Consider the following 23,547-nt stretch of genomic DNA (forward strand, 5'->3'; position numbering starts at 1 on the left):
GCGTAACACATAAAAACACATGATCACCTTCTTCAAATTCTAAGGGTCCACATAACTTATCAACATAACTTTTTTGACGATCATGTGCAATCTTCATTCTCTCTAATCGTTTTGACCTTGTCGGTAGTTTGTTGCACCATTTCTTGACCGAAAATCAAATTCTCACAGTCTTGGTACCAACACAACGATGTTTGACACTTTCACCTGTATAATGCTTCATATGTTACGTTACCTATACTCACAAGATAATTTTTGTTATAGGTAAAAATCTATCAGTGGCGATACATCATCCCAACTTCCTTGGTCATCTAATGCACACGCTCGCAACAGATCTTCTAGTGACTAGTTTGTCCTTTTTGTCTGGCCATCCATTTGTGGATGATAGGTTGAACTAAACCTCAATTGTGTTCATAGAGCTACATGTTATTCTTTCCAAAAATGAGATGTAAACTTGGGATCCCTATCTGAAACAATGCTTGATGGAACCCCATGTAGTTTTACTATCACTACAATGTAGATTTTCGTTAATCTGGCCACGTTGTATGTAGTCCTCACTGGAAGAAAATGGGAAGACTTCGTATATCGATCAACTATTTCCCAAGTTCATTCATTCTTTTTCTTTTTTTGGTAAACTAGTAATAAAGTCCATGGAGATACGATGCCACTCCCAATCAAGTATATCCAATTATTGTAACATCCATTCAAGTCATTAGTGTTCCATCTTAGCTTTTTGGCAAGTTAAGCATGACACAATATACTTTGTCATGTGTCTTTTCATACTAGGCCACCAAATTTGTTGTCTCAAGTCTTGGTACATCTTAGTTTCTCCTGAATGGATTCTTATTCTACTCTTGTGAGCTTCGTCCCAAATTGTCTTTCTCAACTCGACTTCATCTAGAACATACACCCTCCCACTACATCTCATTTTCTCTTGAATTAACTCATTACTTTAACAATTTGTAATATATTCTAATAATAAATTCAATATCTTAAGCATTCCCTGCTTCAAAGTTGTTGCATCTAGAAAAATATGATCCTTTGCGGGACATTCGTGCGCTCGCAAAAAATGATTCGAACATAGTCGCCACCGAACTTTATTTATTCCAAAGGAGGAAAGGGAAAATATTGATGAAAACCTTAAAACAAAAATGAAGATGGTCGTCACAACCAAATTCGAGTTCAGGAGTCGATTATGCAAAGGGGAGATATTAACACCCCTCATGTTCGTTGTACTCAACGAGAACCTTTTAGTTAAATTTGTGATTGAATGTTAGCTTATGTTAATTGTTTTCTTTGAATGATAAAAGATGTAAAATTAAAATAAAAAGGGTCTCAAAAATGTTTTTATTAGGGTGCTTGACGAGATTGTGGGTTTCACTCCTACGTATCTTCGAGTACAATGAGGAACTCAAAGCTTCGTAGTTCGCGGGAAGGATGTCATACCCCAATTTTGTCCCTCATTCAATAAAGAGATACATACATAATGACATCAACATCATTTGCATAACATAACATGCATTTCATCTTGCATAATGCCTAAAATGTCCTTCAAAATAAATTTTTGGATCTACATGCAAACCGGTTGAATCAATTTACAAATGTGCGTCAAAATAGCAGGCGAAAAATTTCCAAATCGAGCTTGCAGACATCAGTGTTATTAATCTATGTTTCGTGTAGTTTAACCTGGTGTGCTCGATTTATTTTTCAGCTACTTTTTCGGTCACATTTTGATTCGTTTGAGCGTTTTAACCGATGTTTTCTATTTTAAAATTTGACAAAAACTTGTATGTTTCTGAGAAGTTTATTTCACATTGATTATTGTGGTGTAGTTATTTTAATTTTTCGGACATTTTTGCGTCTGACTTTTATTCATTTTGAGTCGGTTTTTTTTTAGTCAAAATGTTCGAAATAAATAAATATAATTTTCTATGTTTTTGTTTTGAATTAATTTTGATTATTTAAACTAGTGTAATTTTATTCGATTTAATTTGTTGCCAATTCATTTTACACTTTAAAAATACAAAGGGGGCATTTTTGGACTTTTAAAAAATTAATAAAACTCTAGTATATGTTTACACTTTAATGCATTGCATGAAAGAAGAGGGCAACCAACCACAAATCAGTGGCACACCCTCTCCAATCAGAGGCTCTCTCTCTCAAAACTTCAAAGAAAAAAGGAAACGAGTAAAAAAAAGATGAACATTTTTTGAACACACCACCTTTTTCACGTTACTGTTCCATATGATTTTCACTAAAACACACGCCAATGTCATACCGTAAATTTTGTCCTGAGTTTTCACTCGCATCAGCATAGCATAAATCGATCTATTTTGTCGTGCATTTCATCAGTTAAAAGCATTTATTAGGGTTTTAGATTAAAAATTGGAAGTTTTGGCATTTTATCTGATCTTGATAACGATTCATTCAGTTATTTGTTGATTAAGAAGTCAAAGGACTTGACTTGTCAATCTCTGTGCATTCGTTCAAATCCATTACTCAGTGTTTCAGAGATTCAAAGGGTGACAATCAAGAGTATTATCGTCATATGAATCTTTATAAAGCCTTGTTTGTGTTTTAGAATCATAAGTAGATGATCCAAGAGCGATTCGGTTGCATCTGATTGTCTATTCATGATTTCTTGATCAATGTTCAGTTCATTCACCAGACGTTTACATTTTATACTTGTCACAACATGTATTTTATTTGGCATAACACTTGAAATATCCACCAAATAAATTTTTTCGGGTCTACAGACAGATCGGTCGAATCGTTTCTCAATTGCGCATCAAATTGGCGGGCGAAAAATTTCAAAATTGAGCTTTCAGATGTCAATTTTTTTAATCTACGGTTGACGTAGTTTAACCTGATGTGCTATTTTTTATTTTCTTACTACTTTTTCAGTCACATTTTAATCAGTCTGAGTCTTTTAACCGATCATTTCGTGCTGATCATTTTGGTGCATTCAAATTATTTTTTCAGACACCTTTGCGCCCGATTTTTGTTCATTTTTATCTGATTTTTTCTCTCTTTTTTTCAATATGTCAATGTTAATTATTTTAAAAAAAATCACTTTTTATTTTAAGTTAATTATTTAAAATAGTTTAATTTTGTTCAAATTAATTTGTATCAATCATTAATTATTAATCATTGTTCAATTTAATTTTTTTCCATATTTTAATTTAATTCCATTTAGTTTAGTATAATTTATCACTAAATCATTAATTTAAAATTAATATCAGTTTACATATATGTACATCATAGGTATGTGATTATAAGGATTCTCAACCATAAGAAGAGGGCCACACAGCCATTTATTGTCCAAGGAAGAAATAAAATATTTTTTCATTCTTCACAAAAGATCCAAACATGGCCTCAATAAAACACCATAATATTCCTTTCTTTTTTCCTCGATCACACCCTCACACTCTGTATTAAAAAAGGAAAGAAAAAAAATTCAACACAAGAGACTACATATGCCATACTCTCTTCCTCACCAACAACACAAACACACTAACCTTCAACTTCATACACATCTTATTCATACACATCTTCAACTTCAACTACATAAGCATTACTCTTTATAGTGATATATGGTTGTACTATCCAAAAGCATGGGTATGAAAAGTTAAGATATTTTCACATTTATAATACATATATATAATAAGAAAATTTTATTTATTCTTGCAGTTTCATCGTCAGTGGCGGATCTGAGAGGGGACGTGGGAAGGCCACGGCCACCCCTCAACTCTTTTTTTTAAATTCATATATATTAAATTACCAAAACATCCTTATTTTAAATTAAAATTATTTTTTATTTTTTATTTTTCATTCAAAGTTAGGTTAAAATACAGATAAGGTAAAAAACTCTTATCTTTCCTTTCTTTCTCATATGAGTTTGCTACTGGCACTGGAATCAGAACAAATTAAAGTGATCGGCATCTAACATAACAAATTAAAGTGATTGCTTGATTTGTGTTTTTGAGATTTTTAGGGTTCTTCTTTCTTGATGTGTTAAAATAATATATATGAGGTTTATTAAGTCAATTCATAACACTGTAATTTACAAATATAGTTATACACTGTAATAAGGTTTATTTAATCATTGTTGCTGCTAATTTCTAATAGTGAAGTTACCGGTATTTGTAAACAGATTAAAGTTGATTAATTAAGTTTATTAATTTTTTTCTCTTTTAATTTTTATGTTCTCTAAATTGATTTTTGGATCTGATATGATATTATAGGAAGAGTAAAGACGAATAATAGGAAAATTGATTCTTTTTTCAAAAGGAAAGCATGTGAAATTGAAAGAGAAGAGAGAGATGAAGAAATTATAATCCCGACATCCGAATCTGAAACAGTTCTTGAGAATCCAACAATTGAAGAGCATCATGGTTTTGAAAATTCTTTGGAACACGGTCCTGGAAAGCGTCCTCCAATTTGGCAATATCCACCAAATCAAGTGGATGCAATACGAAGAGCTTATCTAAAATGGGGTCTATATCAAATTCATTTAGAAAACTATCCTTTGTCCAGTAACGAGGATCATCCGAGAAGGTTTCAACATACTTGGTTTAGCATATTTCCATCATGGTTAGAATATTCACCATTTGAAGATGCCGCATATTGCTTACCATGTTACCTTTTTAGCAAAAAACTAAGTGGACGTCCCGGATCACTTGTCTTTATTTCTATGGGTTTTAGAAATTGGAAGAAAGTTAGGAATGGAAAATATTGTTCCTTTCTTAAACACGTAGGGAAGGATCCTTGCTCACCACACAACAATGCAATGAAAGCTTGTCAAGACTTGTTGAATCAAGATGGTCATATTAGAAATGTTATTCAAGTGCAAAGTTCAAGTCAAAGAATGAATAATCGGTTACGACTCAAGACTTCAATTGACACTGTTCGTTGGTTAACACTACAAGCTTGTGCTTTTAGGGGTCACGACGAAAGTAGCAAATCAAGAAATCAAGGTAACTTTCTTGAGTTATTGAAACTTTTAGCATCCTACAATGATGAAGTTGCAAAAGTTGTGTTGGAAAATGCTCCACCAAATTGCAAGTATACTTCACATCAAATTCAAAAAGAGCTCTTGCAAATTCTTTCTAGTAGGGTGAAAAAGAGTATTCGTGAGGAAATTGGTGATTCCAAATTTTGTATCGTTGTTGATGAAGCTTGTGATGAGTCAAAAAAGGAACAAATGGCTCTTGTATTAAGATTTGTTGATAAAGTTGGTTTAATACAAGAGAGATTTTTTGATGTGACATATGTTAAAGACACCACATCTTTAACTCTTAAGGAAGCAATATGTGATATACTTTCTCGACATAACCTTGATGTTTCTAACATTCGTGGCCAAGGGTATGATGGTGCTAGCAATATCAGAGGAGAATGGAATGGTTTACAAGCCCTCTTTATGAAGGATTGTCCTTATGCATACTTTGTTCATTGTTTTGCTCATCGATTGCAACTTGCATTAGTTACATCATCAAGAGAAGTCAAACCTGTTCATAAGTTTTTTGAGAAGCTGATCTTTGTTGTGAATGTTGTTTGTTCTTCTACAAAGCGTCATGATGAGTTACAAGCTGCCCAATTAGAAAAAATTGCTTATTTGTTAGAGATTGATGAGATTGTAACTGGTAAAGGTGCAAATCAAGTTGGTACATTGAAACGAGCTGGAGATACTCGTTGGGGATCATATTACGATTCAATTTCTAGCTTGATAAACATGTATGAAGCAACTTGTTTAGTTTTAAAAAAAATTGCAAAAGATAGAGGGAGTTATGCTACACGTGGGGATGCATATAGTTGTTACAATTACTTGAAGCCATTTGATTTTATATTTATTTTGCACTTGATGAAAGAAATCATGAGAATAACAGATATGCTTTGTCAAGCCTTACAAAAAAAAATCAAGATGTAGTTAATGCTATGAACTTGGTTCGTTCAACAAAACATCTTATTCAAGGTTTGAGAGAAAATGGTTGGGATATATTGTTTACTAAAGTGGTATCTTTTTGTGAAAAGCATGGTATTGAGATTCCTGATCTTAATGATGTTCATTCAACAACAAGATTTGGACACTCTCGTCTTGAAGAGAATCAAGTCACAATTCAACATTACTTTAAAGTTGAAATCTTTTTTACTACCATTAACAAACAGTTACAAGAGTTGAATAGTAGATTCAGTGAGTAGGCAATGGATTTGTTAACTCTTTCTTGTTCTTTATCTCCTAAGGATGAATATAAAGCTTTTAGCATTAATACTATTTGTTCTTTAGTTGAAAAATATTATCCTATGGATTTTAGTGATCAAGAGAAGAATAATTTGCAATTTCAACTCCAACATTTTCTATTTGTTGCTCGTCAAGCATCAAACTTGAATAATTTATCAACTATTCAAGAACTATGTTCATGTTTGGTTGCATCTGGACAGGCTGAAACTTACTTCTTGATTGATAGACCACTTCGTCTTATCATGACTCTTTCCGTTTCTACGACCACTACTGAGAGGTCTTTTTCAACAATGAAAATTATTAAGACTAAGTTGAGAAACAAGATGGATGATGGATTTCTTGGAGATAGCATGACAGTATATATTGGAAGGGAGATTAGTGCAAGCATTAGTTCGGAGTCAATTATTGATGATTTCAAGTCACTCGGAACACGTAAAGCATTACTTTAAGGTAGTTTTAAGTCATGTAATTTAAATTTTTAGTAATTAAATTTGTATTTATTTTAACTTTAATGTTTTATTTAAAATACTATTTACATTTTATTTATAATCTTTATTTTACGTTAGCGGCTATCCCAAATTTTTTTATCTGGCTCCGCCACTGATGGTGACTACATAAAAAATATAGTCTTTAAACAAATTCTTTTATCGCACTCGCAAGTATTTATTAAGTACATTAAAAGAATTGCTCACACATTGATTCCCATTTTGTTACACGACAAATCAAGATTATATTGTATTCTTTATATCATAACTAAATATAATTTTCTTTTGCTTTAATATATAACCAAACTAGAACACAGTGAAATCTTCCAATTATGTAAGGAGTTGAGACGAAAGAATGTTGAAACTTGCTTCGACATAAAAGTAAGTTATACTTAATAATTTATTTTATGCTTTTATGTTAGACATCACTCGGGTCATACTTATTCTCACTATTCTTATGCAATAAATTTTAGATAGAAGACTTTGCAGATAAATGAAACACATGGAAGGATAAACAAACAATTTTATTCATCGGCAAACTCGACAATAAGGTGTATTTACCTTTTCTGCAATACGTATAAAAAACGATTTCTTTCATTTTCAGCACTCTTTCACTAACATTTTTACCATTCTTCTTAAAACAGGTTAAATGTCTAAAAATTTACTCTGTCGGTTGTAGCTCCAAAGTGATAACAGATAAAATACAACTTTGGAAAATGGTGAAAAGAGAAAGAATATCCCAAAGGATGGAGAGGTTTTTATTTCATTCATTTAAGAATATTTTTACTCTAGAATATTTTTGAATGCATGAATTTAACTTCTATTAATGGTTTATGTAAATAAAACCATATATATTTACTAAGTCCATTGTTCTACCAAATGAATCAGATGTTTTGAATGTATTTCTTTGATGATATGATATTTCGTCATGTATTTGTAGTTTTTTAAATCTCAAGAGCGCATTGATAAAGGGATGTACGAAGAATTGATTCAAATCTTTATAAGATAAAAAAACTATATTGCACTACTTACTATTAATTTTACTATCTTTTTCTCTAAAAAAAATTCTAATTTGAGAATCTTACACTTTTTCTTAACTACGAAGAATAATTGCAGGGAAAAAGAAACTACTTCGAATAAAGATTTCATGTTCAACATTACTCTTAAAGAATGTCATTGATTACACAATATCAATAGTACTTTGCATGCTTCAATATAATTTTGAATGTCTTTGTTTACCATTTTCAAAGTGTAATAATATTATTTTTAATGTGACGTACAATAGAAACCTCATAAAAAGAAAAACATATATTTATTTTTCTCTGTTGTTCGCATTGAAAAAAATGGGCAGAGGGACACGGAAGTGCCCGTCTGAACGCTAGTTATTAATAAAAGGCATGGTGTCACTAATACCTTTAAATGGTACTAATGGAACTGTTATCGGTGAACTTGCTTTTGGTGTTAATGTTTGACCTGGTGAAAAACCATGGTGAGGGAAAAAAGGCCAAATAGATGAAGAGGATGATTCTATTGAATATCTTCACCATAAGGGCTTGGAGTAGTTGCAATTAGAGAAGAAGCTTTTGGTGCTGCAAATTTAAAGAATTTATATAAACATTTTTTTGCTAATCATAGTCTTTACCTTATACTTTTCCAGACAAATAAGAAAATTTAATAAAAGATTCATGAATAAAAAAATATCAAACCTAGTGATGCTAATGTTGGTGAAAATCCTCTACAACATTTTATCAAACACATGGTGCGCATATATCAAATTGAAATAACTCATAAAATAAATACCATCAAAGAAAAAATTATTTTGGAAGAAGTTGGTTTTAGAGCGAGATTTCCACAAAATAGAAGCAATGCCTAAACAAAACCAACCAGAATCAAATAAAATCCTCAACCAAAATCTATTCTACAATTTCACTTTGTTTAAAACACGACTTATAATTTGTCAAGTGTGATTGAATTATACGTGTGTTTACTAGACCACAGTGAGGGTCCACAAGTAACGTATTCGACACAATCTTCTCAATCTCATCAATATCAAATGAGTCAGGAGACTATGTTATCGTTGACACCAAATCCAACAACCACTCAAAATGAACCTTTTTTCCCATATGAGGATGTCGGGGATGATAGTGACTATGAAGAAGCACAGTACGTAAATACGAAAAAAAGTTGTTAACATGAGTATTTTTCTAAACATATCTTTGTTAAGATATCTAACATTAACTTCTATATACTAATTTATTTTTCATTTTCATACACAGGGTATGCATTAAATGAGGCAACATATGAATACTATAGGGGAGAGATACGTAAAGTTAACATAGAAGCGTTACAATGGGTAGACAATATTCCAAGGGGAAAATGGACGAGATTATTAGATGGAGGGAAACGATGGGGTCATATGACTACCAACCTTGTTGAATCAATGAACTCAGTTTTAAAAGTCACACACAACCTACCTATTACTGCTTTGGTAAAATCAACATATTATCGATTTGGCACACTGTTTGGAAAAAAGGACATGACTGGACTAAAATGTTGGGTTCTAGCCGAATGTACATTGATAACTGCATGAATGGAACTGAGGAGGAGGTAATCAAATCAAATAGCCACACGGTTATGCAATTTGACCATCAGAGGTTCTGCTTCCTAGTCCAAGAAATTGTTCATCATAATGACGACAGGCCGACTACCCATTACAACGTCGACCTTAGGAATCTGACGTGTGAGTGTGGAAGATTCCAAACATTTCATGTCCCTTGCTCACATGTTATTACAGCGTGTTCAAGCATAAGACAAGACTATTCTATGCATATAGCTGATGTGTTCAAAGTTGTAAACGTATTTAAGGTCTACGAGGAGAGTTTCCTCGGGATCCTGACCGAAACAACTAGGCCGCAATATGAAGGTGACACACTTTGCCATAATGAGAGCATGCGGAGAAAAAAGAAAGGTCGCCTAAACAGTTGCCGGATTAGAACTGAAATGGACAATGTTAAAAAAGAAAAAAGGAGGTGTGGTATTTGTCGAGAAATCGGACATATGCACAGAAAATGTTCAAACATGCCTGACCCTTCTACTTAGTTATGTATGAAGTTTTAGTTTATTCAATCATCGTTATATTTCATGTATTTTCTTTTTCAACAACAACTTTTATTTAGAGCGTAACATTTCCGTCTACAACACATGAAAGGTGACAACATAATAACAACTTCAAATAAAGATAAAACACAACAATTATTCCAACACATTATAACAGCTAATCACTCCAACACATTTTATCATATTATCCTATTAAACGACACCAGCTAAAACAAGTGGATCTTCAACGCATCAACTAACTTCTCCACTATGTGCAAAAAACATATAAGTAGCATCCAGATCATTTTCTACATGATCCCAATAATGCATGTGTCGCATCTCGAAAAATACAATTCCTCGCGATGGTCGCGGAAAAAATTTACGTTCGAACAGAGTCGTCACCGAACTTTATTTATCCCAATGAAGGAATAGGAAAATATTGATAAAACCTTTAGGAAATAGAATAATGGTCATCACAACCATATTCAGGTTCGGGAGTGGATTACGCAAGAGGAAGGTATTAGCACCCCTTGCGTCCGTTGTACTCAACGGGAACCTTTTAGTTCTAATTTGTGTTTCGAGTGTTAATTTGTGTTTGTTTGTTATCTTTGGGTTATAAAATATTGAAAATAGAAATGGATGAGAACCTCAGAAAGGGAAAGGGGAGGTTTTTTATTAGTGTGCTCGCGAAGATACAACAATCTCCTGCCTACGTATCCTTATGGTGTAATAAGAAAGTCTGAGCATTCATAGTTCGGGGACTACGGTTGGTTGGTGTTTTTTAATGAACAACTGTTTGGATCGCATCCTAAAGGCTAAACATTGGCTTGTCTACTCTCGGCGGAGGCTTAAGCACTAGTTTGTTGTGCGCATTAGAAAGGATTAAATGGTGTTCTTTTTAAAAAGAGTTTCAGTCACACGGGGGTGCCAAGTTGGACTAATATGTTGGATATTTTGATTGGTTGAGATGTTTTTGGTTGGATGACGATCACTCGGATAGTCGAGTAAGACAACTCGTATCCCAATAGTCGGGAAAGAGAATAGAAGACTCTAATCCACTTTCTTTTTCATCCTTAATTATAGAAAGGGTTTGATAATAATTAAGGTATTTTGAATGGATGACGAATACTCAGATAATCGAGTAAGACAACTCGTATCCTAATAACCGAGAAAGGGAATAGAAGACTCTAAACCACTATCTGTTTCATCTGAGTATTTATGAAAATAAGGTTGTATGAGATTGACGTATTTTAGTATGAACGACAAATACTCGAATGACTGAGTAAGACAACTCATATCCAAGCATTTGAGAAGAGGAATTGAAAGCTGAAAACCATCTCCTTTTTCGTATAGTTTTTTTTAAGAAAATGATTTGATTAAGTTGTATGTTTGGCGAAAAATGATAATTGTTCGACTGGCCGAGTAAGAAAACTCGTATTCGTCCTATTGAGGAGTGAAGTTGAAAACCCAAAGTCAACTCCTTTTTTATTCAACTTATTGTAAAAAAATGTTTTGATTTAATCAGGGTATTTCAATTGAGTTTGAGCGAAAATACTTGACGTTGGATCGAGGTTTTAAAATGTTTTGTTTTTAATGTTTGATGACAATAAAATAAATAACAAGTAAATACACATCATGATGAGTTTGTACAATGATGATGATAATGAGTACTTGAATGTAAATGAACAATAAAATAAATTGCAAGGAAGTAAAGTGCAATAAAATATAAATGTTAGAAGTTAGTAGTTAATGGTTAGTGGTTAGTAGAATAACAATAAGCAAATAGAATAACAAGTTAATGTAAAGAAAATGGTTTCATCTATGTATCAAATGACCCAAATATGGTTGAAATAGAGGCAATATATCAATGCCTCAAAGTATCATGAATGATGTAAGAGAGAAAGATTTTTTGTTTTGGCTTAGGTTTAGAGAGGTGAGTAAATGGTACTTGGACAGAACTTTTGGGGGTTAGGAAACATGAAAAATAAGGGGAAATAGTACCTCTATTTATAGGGAAAGTAGGTGGAAAAAGGGGGTGATCCAAAAAGTACACTGTGTAAAAAATAGACCTAGTACAACTGCCTGCGCAGGTGTAATCGGTTACCCTAATTAGGGTAACCGGTTACACAGTCCAAAATGGCCAAAAAATCAATTTTGGGTTTGTGTAACCAGTTACCCATTTTTTTTTCTTTTTTTTTGAAATAATGAATGTATGCATGTGCAGTAGGGTCATGGATCAGATGAAAGTTGTATCGGGGTAGGGACAAAATTGGGGTATGACAGCATGTATGTACCATCTGGGCTAGCATCCGTTAGAGTTATGTAAGGACAATAATATTCAATTTTTCTAACACGTCGAATCGGACCACCCAGCTGTCCAAAACTAGTGTTGATGGCAGAAATCAATTGTCTAAGTTTTCATTGTGGATTCAAAGAAACCCTTATATGATTATCTGTTTCAAAATTTATTAAAAATATTATGTAAAAAGAAATATTATGTAACAATTTATTATGTGATTATCTGAATCAGACCACCCACCGAACTTTTTATTTAATGTTTAAAATTTATTAAAAATATTATATAACAATTTATTTAATGTGTTAATTTTTTTTTCAATTTTATATTAAATATTAATTTTTAATTAATATTAACTATTTATTAAAAATATTATGTAAAAAAGAATTTAATTTATTAGTATTAAATATTTATTAAAAATATTATGTAAAAAATTATTTAATTTATTAATATTTTTAAAATTAATTTATATTAAATATAATATTTTAATTATTATTCATTATTAAAAAATACTTTTAATTAATTTAAAATACTTCAAAAATTAAAAAACAAAGAGTACTCCATCCTAGGTGGCGCACTTCAACTGCACTTCTAAGGTATCCGCCATCTAAGATAGAGGGTGCTGAAAACAAATTAAATATTGACACAAAATTAAAAAAAAAATGGCAATTATGGACATTATTTTCAAAGTATGGTATTTTGGAAATATATTTTTTTGTGGAAGTGGCATTAAGATCAAATACTCGAAATGTATCCACCTATCAATTTCCGAGAACCACTTTTTCCTAACTTTACAACCATAAGACAAAACTATGGGACTAAACAAAGAGAAACAAAATTGAGATCGAACTAATTCTTTGACATTCATTTAATGTTGATTGACAACATTTGTAGTTTAGCAGCATATTTTATAGTTAGCTACACAAGCATTTATCTTTATAGTGATGTATGGTTGTATTATCCAAAAGCATGTGTATGAAAAGTTAAGATATTTTCACATTTATTATATATATATATATATATATATATATATATATATATATATATATATATATATATATATATATATATATATATATATATATATATATATATATATATATATATATAATAAGTTAGGTATTAATAATATTGTTTCATGTAAGTTAGTTGCACCAAAATTTTATTTATTTTTGTAGTTTCATCGTTCATCACTTGCTTAAATAGCTAGTGCTTTTACAACTCATAAATATGTATCTGTATCAACATCTTAAGTTACTATTATTATATTATTTTTGAAAAATATTTAAGAAATAATAAGAAAGAGATTATATAGATTTTGAGCGTCTTTAGTACTAAACTAAATTCATGATGACTTTTTAAATGGCAGGTGTCATAATAACAGTCTACTTAGTTAAGTAGCTAAACTGTTTCGCAGATCTTTATAACTTTAGCATATTACATCAAGTAGTTAATCAAAAAGAAAGGAAAAAGTTGTACATATATTTTCAACTGCATATTAGAACCCTTTGTCTCACATTTAAGTAGAATGTGTAATGTAAATGTAAATAGATACTATTAATCATATCAAGAAACATCTTCACAAATATTCAAATTAGAAAGAGGAATGGAGAAAAACCAATAACACCACCAACAACTATAAAATAATTTAGTAAAAGAAACTAAAAGATAGAAATCTAGAGTTTGATATTTACTAATATTATGTCAAAGGCATCAAATGGGATGGAAAAGAAAAATCATGTCAATAATTTCCTTTCTTATAAGAATTGCAGAGTTATTGTTAATAAAAGGTATGGTGTCACCAATACCATTAAATGGTACTGTTATTGGTGAACTTGCTTTTGGTGTTAGTGTTGGACCTGGTGAAAAATCATGGTTCTATTGAATATCTTAACCATAAGGATTTGGAGTAGTTGCAAATAAATAAATAAACTTTCTTTTTCATTTAATTTAACCCTAATTTTTAATTCATTTTTCATCAATATTTTTACATAAAATCCATCAAAATATTTTGCATCACATATATGTTTTGCATATTTTTGAAAATCATTTTAGCATTTATTAATATTTTTATTTCATTTTTATTTTTATTTTCATTTTCAATTTCAATTTATTTTTCAACCATTTTCAAATATTACTGCATCCAACTTTTGAGATCCTTTTATTTATAATATTTCTGACTTCTCATAATTTTCTCAACCATTTATTTTATATTTTGGTGTTTAATTTGAATTTTCTCTTTAATTTCCCTTTTTAATCAATTTTAAATTTTTTTTTATTGATTTTTGTGCAACTTGATGTTTGAGCTTGAGTTGTTGACTTGGTTGATCAATATTTCTACATTCCAAGTCATCCATAGATGGTATCTTAGGTTGATTGAATCTTCTCTAATTTAATATGTTGATAAATGATCATTTGATCATATTTTTGATACTTTGAGTTAGTGATAGGCCATCCCTATGTTGTGCCATATGTCTGGGATACCTTACAATGAGACCTTTTATTTCAGGTCATTTACTTTATGCTTTAGGATAGTCTCCTCTTCTCCTTTCCACTTCTTCAATTTTCAAATTTTTTCCCTATTTCAAAAACTTCTTGTTTTCAAACTTCACATATTTTCTTAATAAACCTTGACTTTGTCAAACGATTCAAAAAATATTTTTCTCAATAAATGCTAAAACAATTAAGCATACTTAAACTTTTTTTTAAAACTTTTAAAAAGAGACAACCCTCATCAAACTTCTTCTTGTAGTGATGCAAACCACTATACTTCTACAATATGTTGAAAAATGATCGACATTTTCCACTTGAATGATGAGACATGCTCGTGAGAAAGTCCAAGTAAAAGTTCTCTATATCAAGATGATGCAAATGCTCATTTCCTCATATTTATGGATAGTAAGTTTAGTTTTCCACTCGAATACGATAAAATGTCTTTTCAAATTAAGATCAATCAACAAACAACCCAACTTTTTCATAAACACAAATTTGCAAGTGGTTCCTATGGAGTACAATAGATGTGAGGGATGCTAATACCTTCCTCTTGCATAACCAACCCATGTATCCATATTTCTCTTTTGTTTTACCTTTTTGTGGGTTTTGCTCGGTCTTTTTCCATTCCCTTTGGAAACAATAAAGTTCGGTGGCGACTCTTACTTTTCTGAGTTAATTTAACCAATACCTTAATCTCAAAAAAATCCCGCCAAGACAATACTCACCTTCTTTATCTTCCACTAACCTACACGATTCATGATAATATATGGTGAAAATCCATGTTTGTGTGTGTATTGATGTTTATGAAGAAGATGAGTTTAGTTTTGCTTGGTTTGTTGCATTTCACATGAAAAGATGATGAACATTTGTTGTTCATGGCTTGCTGGTATTTGACTTTTCTATTTCATTTCATTTTTTCATTTTATCGAGTTGTTATATATTATGTATTTATGGATGCAACCATTTGACAGAAAGAGGGTCATAGAGGAGTGGTTGAGACCTCGGTCTCTTAACCTCCATGACCCAGGTACGATCCTTGCGCGTCCCCCTTGTATTTTCGTGTTTTATTTCTTTTTCGTTTCCATTTTCAATGTTTATTTTATATATATTTCTCATTGTATTTTCTTAGTAACTAGAGGACCATGGGGGAGTGGTTAAGGCACATGCCTCCCAACTCCCTATGTCTTGGGTTCAACACCTTATTGCCATTTTTCTCATTTCTTTGTTTTTTTTCCATGTTTTAACCGTTGTTTTTGTTTTCTTTTTTCATTTTTTTAACCATACAAATTGTTTTTCTTTTTAATTTTTGTAACATATATTTCTTGCTTTTGACATTACATTTGCAATTTAATTTTTTGTATTTATTTATTCCATTATTTTATTTCGATTACGATTCATTGTAAATTCACATTTTTATTGATTAATAAAGTGTGATCCATGTGGATTTTTGTTCCATTTCCTTTGAATCTTTTCATTGCTAAACATTGGACTTTAGCATGTGGTTTCGACATTTCTCATGTCGTTGTTCCACCGATTATTTTATCGATACATTAATCGTATTTTGCCATGTTTTGACCCTTTGCATACAATGTTTCCGTTGTTATCAATATGCCCAAATTGGCTTTGAGCATATTATCAAGGGTTTTGCATGCGCTTCTCAAATTCCATTTTGCCTTGCACGTCCTTGCGTTATGTGACATCCATTCACATCCTCGCATCACGATTTTAATCTGTGCACGCTTTGATTTTACTTCTTTCAATTTGATTATTATGAATGCATGATTTGTATATATAACTTGTGTGTGGCTATCCTATTCACATGGCTTACTCTTTGACTTTCCTACAATGAGATCTTGATCAATATCAACATAGTTTTCATAATTTCAAACCTTTCTCAAATCATTTATATGAATCAAATCTCTATCAAGCATCGAGTGAAATTTTTAAATCAAACATACTATCAAATCATTTTGTTAAATAAATACGAAAGTAGAGGACGTTGGAATCTAGAATTCCGATGGGAACCCTCGAATGAACGATCCCGAGCCACGTGTTTTGGGTTAACCCTTCATTTTTTTCTTTCATTCTTAAAACACTTAAATTAACTTGGACAAATTATGGTCGTTGGGATCAAGCATTCTGGCGTAACTCTCTGAACAATTGAATCTTATCAAGCATTTGTTGTCCATCAAACAATTTTCTCAATTAATATTGAATGAAAAAGGACTATTGGAATCTAGCATCCCGGTGGAACCCTGAATGTTTGATCCTGAGGCTTAGGTCTCGTTCTCATCAAACGTTCATCATTCACTTCAAAAGCATTCAACACATCAAACTCTTTTCTCGCCGTCGTGTGATTGATCTAAAAACTTTTTATAAACGAAAGACATATTGTCTTAAGATGATGAAAAATAATGCTTCATCCACAATTGTTGAGTTGAGATAAGTAACATTTTCCCATGAATGTTGATTTGTAAATCCATTCAATGTGATGCAAACGTCTGTTCCTCACCTGTTTTGGGTAAAATAATATTTTCCATCGATTAATACAAAATAGCTTTCGCTAAAATCGACTAACAAACAAATATTTTCTACCCAGAACTACGTAAGTCTTGAATTCTCTATTTCACCCGGAGATACGTAGGAGCAAGATTGTGAAATCTTGTCAGACCCATTAATACAAAATTTAGGTTCAATTCCTTTCTTCTTTGCCCCATAATAATAAAAACCTTTTTAGGTCCTCTCTCATTAATAAAATTCAAAAAAAAAATTCTCTTATCTCTTTTTTCTATCCCAAATAAGTAGAAAACCACAAACTAATATAAGCTAACATTCAGTTCGATACTGACTAAACGGTTCCTGTTGAGTACAACGGACGTGAGGGGTGTTAATACCTTCCCATTGCGTAACTGACTCCCAAACCCTGATATTACTTGTGATGACCATATCTTATCCTTTCTTTTAGGGGTTTTATCGATATTTTCCTTTTCCCTCTTTGGGAATAAATAAAGTTCGGTGGCAACTCTGTTAATTCCATCCCGCGAGCGTGCGATTGTGCTTTGTGAGGTCATGTTCTCATTTTTCGAGGTGCGACAAAGACTGCATTTTCTTGGTTGGTTTGTTTTAATGAACAAGTGCTTAGATCACATTCTAACGGTTAAACATTGGCTTGCATGCTCGCGTATGAGACTTAAGCGCTAGTTTTATACACGTTAGAATAGACAATGTTCTTTTGTAAAAAGGTTTTTGATTGCACAGAGGTGAGAAAAGATATGTTTGATTGGTTATTTTGTTTTATTAAACATGTGTTTAAATCACGTTCTAACGGTTAAACGTTGGCATGTGTGCTTGCAGTGGAGACTTAAGCACTAGTTTATATACACATTAGAAAGGATTAGACAATGTTCTTTTGAAAAGATTTTCGACCGCATATGGGCGAGAACAAGAATTGATGTGTTGGATATTTTTAGATGAATGACGAATGCTCGGTGAGAACGAGATGTGAGTCTCGGGACCAATTATTCAGGGTATTATTGGAATTTTAGACTCCAACGATCCTTCATGATTATTATGTATCACTATTTGAGAAGTATTGAGTTGGACAACTTTAAGGATGTCTTCTACGGATCACTCTTCCAGAAGACAATAAAAAATTTCCTTGTTTTTCTCACGACTTTGATCAGTGTTCTTGCCTTTATGAATGCCTTGACGCTATCTCTAGATGTTTATCAAATATCTTGGTTTTTTTATTCTTCCTCGCCCTTTGTTTCCATTTTGTAACATTAATGTGGCCTTCAGGATTCATTGACTCTTCCAAACTAACTTGATTGAGCTTCGAGTTGTTGCAATTAGTGGCATTATCAACCTGCTTCTTAGAATTCTCGGTATGATCATAATGAGACTTCATTCCAATGAAAGTGAGGACTTTTTAATCATAATATTCAATAGGGAGACTCAATATTCTGACCCATACATCAAGCTGATTTACCATATCTTTATATGCCAAAAATTGGGACTCCATTCATGAGTCATTAGGTAGTGATCGTTGTCGCTACCGGGATTTCACGATAACGAAACCAGGACTAAAAAGATGCCAAAGAGAGGCAAAGTCAGAAGAGTCGCCACCGAATTTTATTTAGTTTACCTCTATCGGAGAGGAGAGGGGAAATAGTCGATAAAACCCTCGGAAAAGAGACGCGCACGGGAAGCGCTAAAAGAGAATAAGGAATCGGTCTCGCAACCGAGATTTGGGTTCGGAAGTCAGTTACGTAAGGGGAAGGTATTAGCACCCCTTACGTTCATGGTACTCCATGGGAACCATTTGGGTTGTTTTACATACATGGGATTTATCTATTATTGTTTTATTTTTAAAAGAATGTGTGAAAAGAGGGGGGTGTTTTTGTTATTATAGTGCTCGCCAAGGATTGTGGCCCTTGTGCCTCATTCGGGGATGAGGAATCAGAGCTCCGTAGTTCGGAGTAGAAAATATTTGTGTGTTGGTTGATTTTACCTTTGAGAAAAGGGTTTTCAGGATGATGCCCTAAGGCACAAAAATGAGTTTGATGAGTTGTATTGCTTTTACCTTGAATAAGGGTTTTATGAAAGAATGTTTGTGATTATTTTGTACTAAAGTCTATGGGCGGAGGCGATTATTCTAGACATCAAGCCAAACGTCTTGCGTCCAAAATAATCAGAGTAAGGGTAGGAATGCTTCATTCTCCACCACTTAAGGCTTGTGGCGCACAATAACAATCGTAATTATTAAGTGTTCTGAATTTGATTATAAAAATGCCACTTGACGTTGAATTAAGGGTTTGTTTTATTTAATTATGAAATTTGGCTTATGCAACATGAATGCAAAGTAACCAACAAGAAATTAAAGAGTCTCATTGTAAGGTAGCCCAAGAGAAAGCCTTTTGTGTGCAAAAGTGACCTAAGCTAGACAAAGGATAATGGTCTTACAAACATGTCCCCCTAAGGTGGTGCCATGATGCCATTCTTACAACATGCATGTAAGTTACAGATGAAAATCCAAGTGTTTACAAAGTATCGCAAAGAGTAAAGGAAGGCTTCCAAGCCAAGGTCCTAAGATGAAATCCTCTAAGTCCAAGTTGATTAAGAGTGGAATGAATATTTTTGGTCTTTCCATTTTATCATGTTTTTGTTGTTTTTAATGTATGATGACAATAAAATAAATAACAAGTAGATAAACATGCATGATGAGTTTGTACAATGATGATGATAATGAGTACTTGAATGTAAATTACAAGGTAATGACATAAAAGTAAATCACAAGATAAAGAATGATAATATCACAATAATAATGGTTAGTTAATGTAAATGACACATTAAGGGATAGCTTATCATTGATGCAAAGTATTGAAGATGATTGAAAAATCAACTAAAAATAGATTTGTAACAAAGAAAGTTATGCAACCCTAAGTCCATGGTTAGTGAACAATAAAATAAATTGCAAGGAAGTAAAGTGCAATAATATAAATGTTAGAAGTTAGTAGTTAATGGTTAGTGGTTAGTAGAATAACAATAAGCAAATAGAATAACAAGTTAATGTAAAGAGAATGGTTTCATCTATGTATCAAATGATCCAAACATGGTTAAAATAGAGGCAACCTATCAATGCCTCAAAGTATCATGAAGGATCTATTGATCAATCATTAATAGGTTTGAAACATTGAAGGTTTTATCGACTCTAAACAACCATAGTCATGATTTAATAGATCTCATCAACCAATAAATATAAATGATAACAAGAAACAAAGTTTGATTGAAAATGATAGATAAAAAGTAGTAAGAGCAAAAAAATCCCCAAAAGGGTGTAAACCCAACAAAAAACACTTGTCTTAAAGTTAACTCAAAACTCTCTCAAAACACAACCCAAGAGTAAAAACCCATTTTCAAACACAAAGCAAAACCAAAAATGTCAAGGAGTTTGAGTCCAAAATATTACCAAGATTGTGGTGTCAAAACTAGGTTGTTGTTGTGTTTGGGTTTGAGAGTGAAGCAAAAAGCTTGGAAGATGGTGACTATGGCTGTTGTAGTAGGAAAATGGAAGAGAAGGAAGGTGTATGTTTATGTGGTGGTGGTGAATGATTATGTAAGTGAAGGTTATAAGTTTGCTACTGTTGTTGTTGTTGTAAGGAAATGGTGGATTTTTTACATGGTGGTTGGGTGGTTCAAAGAAGAAAAGAGGGTTTGGGTGAGTTAGGGTTTAGGTTGAAAAGAGGGAGCTTGAAGGTGATTTGGGCAGAGGTTTTGTGGCTTTCAAGCTTGAAAAATGAGTGGGGATAGTGCTCTATTTATAGGGGAAGCGAAGGGGTTGAAGTAGGTGAAAAAAAAGGTCCTCTGGGTAAAAAACAGAGTCATTTCTGCTGTCTGCGCAGGTGTAATCGGTTACCCTAATTAGGGTAATCGGTTACACAGTCCCAAAATGGCCAAAAAACAGTTTTTGGTCTGGGTAATCGGTTACCCAATTTTTTTTTATTTTTTTTATAGAAATAATGAATGTATGCATGTGCAGTAGGGTCATGGATCAGATGAAAATTGTATCGGGGTAGGGTGAATTTTGGGGTATGACAATCGTAGATCATCCACGGACCTTCGAGAAGCGCAACATACTAGTCTTCTAGGCTAGTAAAGATAACAAGATAGAATTATTTCCCAAGATCTATAATGTTCAGCACTCCTCTTTTAGCCCACACGAGCTGCAACCGATTTTCCAACGCCCTAAATCCGATACTTCGACCAAACATTTTAATGATTACTCTTTTTTCCCAAGGTTTCACAATTCATCTTTCCTCTAAAGTAGATAGGAGGAATTCAGGGCATTCGTATCCTCCAATCGAGTTTTCTTCGACACAAATATCCTGAGTATTTTCTTCAAACTCTTGCATTTCAAATTCTTCTACCTCATTTGGATCCAAATTCTCGGAGAATTCCCTTGTGACCATATTCTTGTATGAAATTTGTTCAGGTAGAAGAACATAAGAAGACTTAGATTCCATATATGTGATAGAAACTTTGTGAATTTCATCACTCACATAATCAACTCTATCTCTGCTAAAAGAGGATTTTTCTTGAAGATTAAGGTTTGCGAGGGCAAACCTTTTCGGTGCCGATGCCATACATGAAGACGAAAAACAAGACAAATTAAAACAGAGAAAAAAGACTAGAAGAACAGAAGACCAGGGTCTTCTTCCTTAGCGCCCCTACTAACCAGGTCCCTAACCCTATGACTAGGAATTTAAATCAAGATCAGAGAAGCCCATTGAAAGAAGACGAATCTTCTTAAGATAAAGGCATTATCAAAGAATATCTTTTGATTCTCTATGAATAACTCCTAAAAGAACTTGTGCCATACATCCGAGAAGGAAGATGCGTCGGCCACCGCATCGACAAAGTGTCGGAAAATACCTGAGTAGAGCTTCACTCAAAAACCTACTGATAGGTTATATTTTACTTCCTTCTCAAATATATTATATTTTTCGTTTTCATGTACTATATAGTTAGAATTTCATCAGAGTTTACTTATTAAATTTTGTACTAAATATTGAGCGTACACTTTATTTTTATTTTTTTATTTAATAAATTTTATAAATGATACATATAAATGATAAATTAATAGAATTAATTAGAGTTTATTTATTAAATTAATAAAAAAATTCATCACTTTTGAGTATTATCATTTTGAAAAATAGAAAATGCATTAACGATATAAATTAATTTACACCGTCATCTAATAAATGATGTATATCTCGTCAAATCAACTGGTATTATACAACGTCTGGAATAATTTGATAGTTTCTTATTTGACGGTTAAATAAAATTTCTTTACCCTAACAATACATGTCTATTAAACTCTATTTTTCATTGTAAAATAAATATTTTATATATTTCTTAAACAAAATTTATTTAGTCTATATTAAATAAATTAATTATTCAATAAATTTATAAAATATTTTTTTATAATAGAGATTAGGTGGAGTACTATAAAAAAAAACTAAACAAAACTAAATTTGTGCCACATGTCCCAGTTGAAATTATTGGGATGTTTGCCTCGATTTGTTTCTTTCTTAGAAGCAACGTTGTAAAGGGATAGATAAGTATGTGGATAATTAAACATAAGCAAATCAAAGTTGTCACTCCCACTAATGATGCATATTTATTTGTTTGCTTCTATTCTTTGTTGATAATCTTCAAAGTAACACTTTTATTATTTTTGTTTTTTTAGTTTATTAAAATCAGTTATAAAATCTATAAAGTATTCCTTCATCTAATTACTTAATTTTTAATATATTTAAAGATTTTGTTTTATTGATTTGCATAGCTTAGAGACTAACTTGATTAGATGGTGACCGTTAAAAAATAAAGTGACTGTTTTTTATTCTTTGTTAATAAAAACATCAACCTCTTTAATACTCAGCTTCTTAATTTATTTTTTAATTCTTTGTTTATCATTTTTTATAAGATTGTTTTGAAATTTCAAAGGTATTAGCAATTTTTAATCAATACACTTAATTAGATTACATTGTTTTCTATAACTTATAAATTATATTATTCAAATCAATTATAAAATAAATTACATCAACAATTAAAATTTTATCCTGCTGTAAAAGAATTAAAGTTTTATCCAATTAAAAGGAAGATCCGATGCAAGATCAATTATTACCATAATATTATATTTAAGATTATATTTTTATTTAAATCATAAATTTCAAAATCTTTATATTTTAAAAAAAATATTAAATTAACACATTAATTTATTTCAAACAAAATTAGATTGACTAGAAGTAAGACTCATTGAACCGAGCTGATTCGGAAATTGTTTGAGACTTAATTAGATAATTAGTTCGTTAATATACTCAAGGTTGAATTTGGGCTTATGCAATTTTGCCTACTACACATGGCCTCGAAAAATCAAAGGC

General features: G+C 31.8%; 1 protein-coding gene across 1 annotated transcript; it reads left to right on the top strand.

Annotated features, from left to right (window-relative positions):
- The first annotated feature begins 9,270 nt into the window (after positions 1-9,270).
- On the top strand, positions 9,271-9,819 carry LOC127093954 (uncharacterized). Its single transcript, XM_051032840.1, has one exon. It carries the CDS (start codon positions 9,271-9,273, stop codon positions 9,817-9,819), a length of 549 nt encoding a protein of 182 aa, XP_050888797.1.
- The last annotated feature ends 13,728 nt before the right edge of the window (positions 9,820-23,547 follow it).

This window comes from Lathyrus oleraceus, chromosome 6 (genome assembly GCF_024323335.1).
Source record: "Lathyrus oleraceus cultivar Zhongwan6 chromosome 6, CAAS_Psat_ZW6_1.0, whole genome shotgun sequence".
Lineage (NCBI taxonomy): Eukaryota > Viridiplantae > Streptophyta > Magnoliopsida > Fabales > Fabaceae > Lathyrus > Lathyrus oleraceus.

What these genes read in the sequence shown, in the direction of transcription:
- LOC127093954 (XM_051032840.1), top strand. Translation starts at nt 9,271, where the DNA reads ATGTTGGGTTCTAGCCGAATGTACATTGATAACTGCATGAATGGAACT.